Consider the following 6,000-nt stretch of genomic DNA (forward strand, 5'->3'; position numbering starts at 1 on the left):
TTCTTAGTAGAGCTTTGTTTTCTTTATCAATGAGACCTTGTAACTTGGAATAAAAGTCAGGTCAACATTAAGACAAAGAAGAAAGCTGCTCAATGTGGAAATAAATGTATTCACCTAATGCCACGAAAAGCTTTGTACTGAAAGGACATAATAATTATCTCATTACCAGAAAACTCATACACATAAGAAAGTGTAAAAAAAACAATGAGCCACTAGTCACTTAAACAAATAATCTTGTACATCTACGCGTCAGTTTCACCTTTACAGGTTTTTGGAAATTTTTTAAGAGAAAAACTAAGTCCCTTTTTTGCTGCTTGTTTGTGTCTATCTCTAGGTGTTGTTGTCAGAGTACAAGAAAACCGGCAAAATGTTTGCCATCAAAGCCCTGAAGAAGGGAGATATCGTATCCCGGGATGAGGTGGAGAGGTGCGTGTTTGTCTTCCTCTGTTTGTGTGTGTTTGGTTCCTGTTTTTTATCCTGAATCCTCACTGCATTTCTCCTCATCTGTATTTCAATGTACTAATCTGTGTTGCCATGTCTTGAATCACCATGATAAGAGTTCATCTGTGGGCTGAATACTCTAAAAATAATCTAATTATATGTAAATTTATTTTTTGTCTCTCTCCCCAGTCTGATGTGCGAGAAGCGCATCTTTGAGACCGTGAACATGTCGCACCATCCCTTCCTGGTCAACCTGTTTGCGTGCTTCCAGACATCAGAACACGTGTGTTTTGTCATGGAGTACACAGCAGGAGGCGACCTGATGATGCACATCCACACGGACGTCTTCACAGAGCCAAGAGCTGTGTACGTAACCGACTTTAAAATATGAGGCTTCCTTAACAAGCAAAGTTGTGAAAAACATCCAGAGCAAATTACTCAGACATTTAAAAGTATTGGTTTTGACTGCAGTGCATTAAACTGTAAATCTTTGAGTCTCTTTTTCTTTTCAGTAAATATGTGTTAACCATAGTAGCAATAGTTTTTAAGAAGTGTGTCATCTTTTGTTCTACATCCACCCAAGCAGTGCCCCTCAGCTCCACCACCAGCGCCCTTTTCAAAGCAGTAACAGTGCAGCAGCTGGCGAGCAGCTGGTTGGCAGCCCTCAGACAGTAGTTTTGGTTGTGGTCGCTCGTGGCATGAAAGCAAAGTTACTGTTGTTTTGTTGGTGCAGCTGTTTAATATTGTTACTTTGCTTTGACCTCAGGTTTTATGCTGCCTGCGTGGTTCTTGGACTGCAGTTCCTTCATGACAATAAGATTGTGTACAGGTGAGTGGAACATAAACATACCTCGCTGACCACTCAACAGCTGAGGTGCAAAAATACTTTCACGTCTTCTTTCTCCAGGAGCAAAATTCTGACTACAAGAAGAAAACACCTATCCACAAAAAATGTTAATAATAAACTTTATTTATATAACACTTTCTTAACAAAGCTACTCAGGGATTAAAAAATAGAAATTAAAAGAGCAACAATCTAAAAAAGAAAAAGGATTTTCTGTTCATAAAATGGAAAGGAATAAAAGGAAGTTACACACAAATATAACCCAACGTATGTCAAATATTCATGAAACCTTTGTGATGAAATGTTTTAAAAGATACCAAAGATGTCGCCTGTCTGATCTCAATAAGTAAACAGATCCACAGTTTCAGGGACTAAAAAGGCAAGAGGCCCAGGCAGCGTTAGTAACCAACTGTGATCTGGCAATAACCAGCAGAGCTTCATCCACACATGTACATTCATACCCATGCACCGAGAGGGCTAAAACCTCCTTCACTTAGACAAATATTAAGCTTGAACACCTTCACTAAACTCAAATAATCTTCCAAATACTTCAGTTGTCCCTTTGACTTCATATCTGAATCAATGTCTGATTCTATTTTCCCATCAAGTAATTAGAGTTATTTCATTTTTCACATCTTCTTTGTGTACTCTGTGCTATGCTGAGTGTGATACTGTAACCAGACACTGATCCTCACCCACGTCTTTTCACTTCCCTTCTCTTCCAGAGACCTCAAGCTCGACAACCTGCTGCTCGACACAGATGGTTATGTGAAGATCGCTGACTTTGGACTGTGTAAAGAAGGTGGATATTGATGTCACTGACAGATGAACTGTCTGAGTTCAGTTTGCCTTAAAGGGTTTAGCCACAATTTCACCTTCCTGTCTCTGTGTGTAGGAATGGGTTACGGTGACCGGACCAGTACCTTCTGTGGGACCCCTGAGTTTTTGGCCCCTGAGGTCCTGACTGATACATCCTACACCCGAGCAGTGGACTGGTGGGGACTGGGGGTCCTCATCTATGAGATGTTGGTGGGAGAGGTGAGATCTAATTCACGTTCACATGCATAAAGCTTTTACAGTGTCCATGGGCTAATAGCTAACTAAATGTTCGTGAGAACACACTTTACAAAGTTGTGAGGTTGATATCACAGGGACTTTGAGTTAGAGACTGCAGCTGAGAATGTGGAAATAAAAAAAGTTTTGTTGACAAGAATTAGGAGAAATATCTGCAGCGTTGTGATTTCACTTTTGGCCTGTGAAAATAGTTGTTGTCAAATCTTTTATACATTTATAAGTTTGAATATGGTATTTAATTTTCATTGTCAAATTATATTTGATCTTAAAATGGGGAAATGCACGATTTTTTTTAAAAATAGAAATGCTTTAGTTCTCTTCCCACATATATGTGCAAGGAGGAACGGAAGTATACAGTTTGTCTAAGATCTGACAAGTCTCTCTATACATCACATGTGATCTCCACTGTGGTTAAGACTGATTTGTGGATTTAAAATTTGTAATGTAGATTTTATTGAGTTTAGTGTACTTTGTGTATCCCTGTGTGTGTGTGTGCGTAGTCTCCGTTCCCAGGAGACGATGAGGAGGAGGTGTTTGACAGCATTGTGAATGATGAAGTACGCTACCCACGCTTCCTCTCCACTGAGGCCATCGGCATCATGAGAAGGGTGAGAATACACATAACGAAAACTTAATCACACGCTTGAAGTTGGCAAACTGGAAAAAAGACAATAATCTCATATTCCTGTGTGTGTGTTGTCACGAGCAGCTACTAAGGAGGAACCCAGAGAGAAGACTGGGCTCTGGTGAGAAGGATGCAGAGGAGGTGAAGAAGCAGCCATTTTTCAGAGTAAGTCCACGCATGCTGTCTTTTTTTACATGGATGAGAAGAAGCACTTGTGAGCATTTAAACTGTGCTAACCTTTAAACTGTGCTAACCCTAGCCCAGTACAAGGGGTTATCCACAGAGGAGCATGGCAGGGTTGAAGAGAGTTGTTACCTATCTGTGGTGCAGGTGCTCTGGTTTAGATTCTACCACCAAAGAGCAAAACTAGAACAGGACTCAGAGAGCGCAAACCTCCACCAAGGTTTCAAAAGTCCCGCATGAAACCACATTTAAATTCTCTAGTGCGAGATTTGGATCTGAAAAAGTCTTATCTCACAATGTCAAAGATTTTTTTTTAATGCCTCGAACCACCGCCTGATCTGGACCAAGATTTTATGGAATCTTACTCTTACCACATCAGGTTTCGTGGTAATCTGTTCTGTAGTTTTTGTGTAATCCTGCCAACTAACAGACATAACGTCCTTGCCAGAGGTAAAAATTGCCCAGACCTTACTGTATAGACCTGTTCTCAGGTGAAGCAGCAGCAGGAAATTATTTGTTTTTACGGACAGTAACAGATCTTATCATTTGTGAAGATGGCAGGAGGTTGGCAAAGTCATTTATAAATATCAAGGTTGGTTGTACAGTCACTGACTCCACTGGTGCACAGGTCAGTTCTGAGAGTATAGACTTTAAAAAAGAGTAAGCAGCTTCAGGTGTTTTTTTGGCTCTTGAAAGTAAATATATGAAGAAGTAAGAAAGATCAGTTCATTTTTTTCCATCACTCAAGCATTTTTCATCTCTTTTTCTTTATCTCCATTCAGAATGTGGACTGGGAGGCCTTGCTGCAAAGAAAGGTGCCCCCTCCCTTCATGCCCTCCATCCGCAACAAAGAAGACGTCAGTAACTTCGATGAGGAGTTCACCACCGAACTTCCCACCCTCACCCCTCCCCGGGAGCCCCGCGTGCTCTCCCGCAAAGACCAGGAGAGCTTCCGGGACTTTGACTACGTCTCAGACCTCTGCTAGTGGACCTGTCGCCTCGCACACCTTGAGGAATGTTCGGGCTTCATGACGGCTTCCGTCAGAGCGGACCGACAGTCCAGTCTGACTGTCCACTGACTGTTTGTCTGCCATTAATTACACTGTGAATGAATGTGGAGAGACAGAAAGAAGTCAGTCTGTTTTTTTGTGAAGGTTTTAAAGATTGCGAACGGAGGAAGTAAAGGTTGGGACAGATAGCTGATGGGGTTATATGTTCTCCCATGAACGAAGGATGAACAAAGAGCCCCTCTACAATCATTGTACAACACACCAGTGAATCGTGTATCTTACAAACATTCTTTTTGAAACATGCCTCCTACCATCCTCTTACGTGTCAGTGTCGTCACCTGTGCAGCTGTGAGGGGACGAGCTCTTTTTACTGTTGACTGTTTGGAGGTTACTCAGTGGCCTCTTATACCAATGCCTTACATTTGTACTTGTGTTTTATCCACGGAAAAGCATTTTGTTTTAATTTTATGGAGGAGCGATGGCGACGTGTTGCAGAAATACTCTGATCCCTTTATTCTAAAAGAAGATTTGCTCGTGAGAGTGCAATCAGAGATGTTCAGAGTAAATACATGCTCTGAGCTTTTCCAGCAGCCGTATCATGACGACCTTCATCCCTGCAGACTCGTGCTCTGCGTATTATGAGTAAACTATAGGGTAAAAAAAACCACTGTCTGATGGTGGACTTTTAATGCGTCATATTTTATGACTGTCGATGCATTGTTCAATACCCTGCATTGACTTAATATGTGCTATTTTTGGGGGATGTTTGGGTAATACACACATTTGATATAAACGTGTAGCAAACACACACACACAACCATTGGCGTTGGAGCTATGTTGCAAACGTTATTACATTTTTTTATTGAAAAAAAATAACTGAACACTAAGACTTGAAAAAGTAAGAGCTTGACCTTCATGGGTTTGAGACACATTCATCCTGTTTTCTAGATGTTACCGACTTTACCGATGTTAACATGAAGGAAGTGATTACATCAGAGTTAAAACTCATCAAACACTGGCTGTAGCATTTGTTTTAATGACTGTTTTTAAGAAATCTAGCCAACCACAGGTTAAAATCTGCCTGCTGCAGGGTTTGATTTTCATCAGAGCGATACAGTTATCTTTCTTCTAACTGAAACTTACTTATATCTTAGTACTGTTTTTGAAAAATCTTGGTGGCACCACAAGCAAAACAAACCTCACCAGCCACTTTTCCACAGTAGAATGAATTGGAGAGTTTGCTGCAGTGCACTCTGCCTTAGATCCAAGCAAACAAGTTCTCTTAGCAATACATTTCTACATGACAACTATCATCTGAGGGAAGTGTTGGAAACATATGAGCCAGTGGTATAAATGTCTGACACTTAAATATTCCTGAGTACACAAGACGTTCGATGTGAAGCTGGTATGATGGTGTCCATTTTACCTTCTCTCGTGTAAGACAATACAAAACCATTTGAGAGCATGAGATGACTCATTTTATAAAGAAAATCTGGTAGAAGCTGTTTGATGTTCATGGGAGATTTTCATTCACGTACAGATACGGGAGAGTGAAGACGAGAATCCTGCAATAACACGACGGATACATTTCAGTAAAGCAAAAACACTACTCAATGTCTATTTGTGTGTACAGTGTTTTTGTGATGGTAACGAGTGCAGAAATATATTTTAAATCAATGTGTTGGGATCTGAGCTGGTCACTGACTTGTATTTGAATTGAACAATAACTCGATATGATTGCTCAACTTTAAAGCAACAATCTTTCACGTTGTACTAAGCAGCAGCGCCCCCTGCAGCCTCACATGGTGATTAATTATGTTTGG

The 6,000-nt window shown here is 40.7% G+C and overlaps 1 protein-coding gene across 1 annotated transcript in view; it reads left to right on the forward strand.

Annotated features, from left to right (window-relative positions):
• Positions 1–5,858, forward strand: part of pkn1a (protein kinase N1a) — a 45,503-nt gene extending 39,645 nt beyond the window's left edge. The window contains exons 16-23 of the mRNA XM_061067489.1: positions 335–426; positions 631–807; positions 1,208–1,270; positions 2,011–2,087; positions 2,181–2,323; positions 2,860–2,967; positions 3,069–3,149; positions 3,950–5,858. Coding sequence (XP_060923472.1) covers positions 335–426; positions 631–807; positions 1,208–1,270; positions 2,011–2,087; positions 2,181–2,323; positions 2,860–2,967; positions 3,069–3,149; positions 3,950–4,153 — 945 coding nt within the window. The 3' untranslated portion in view covers positions 4,154–5,858. The remainder of the gene's footprint in view (positions 1–334; positions 427–630; positions 808–1,207; positions 1,271–2,010; positions 2,088–2,180; positions 2,324–2,859; positions 2,968–3,068; positions 3,150–3,949) is intronic.
• Positions 5,859–6,000: the final 142 nt, after the last annotated feature.

The sequence above is a fragment of the Limanda limanda genome, chromosome 2 (assembly GCF_963576545.1).
Source record: "Limanda limanda chromosome 2, fLimLim1.1, whole genome shotgun sequence".
Classification (NCBI taxonomy): Eukaryota; Metazoa; Chordata; class Actinopteri; order Pleuronectiformes; family Pleuronectidae; genus Limanda; species Limanda limanda.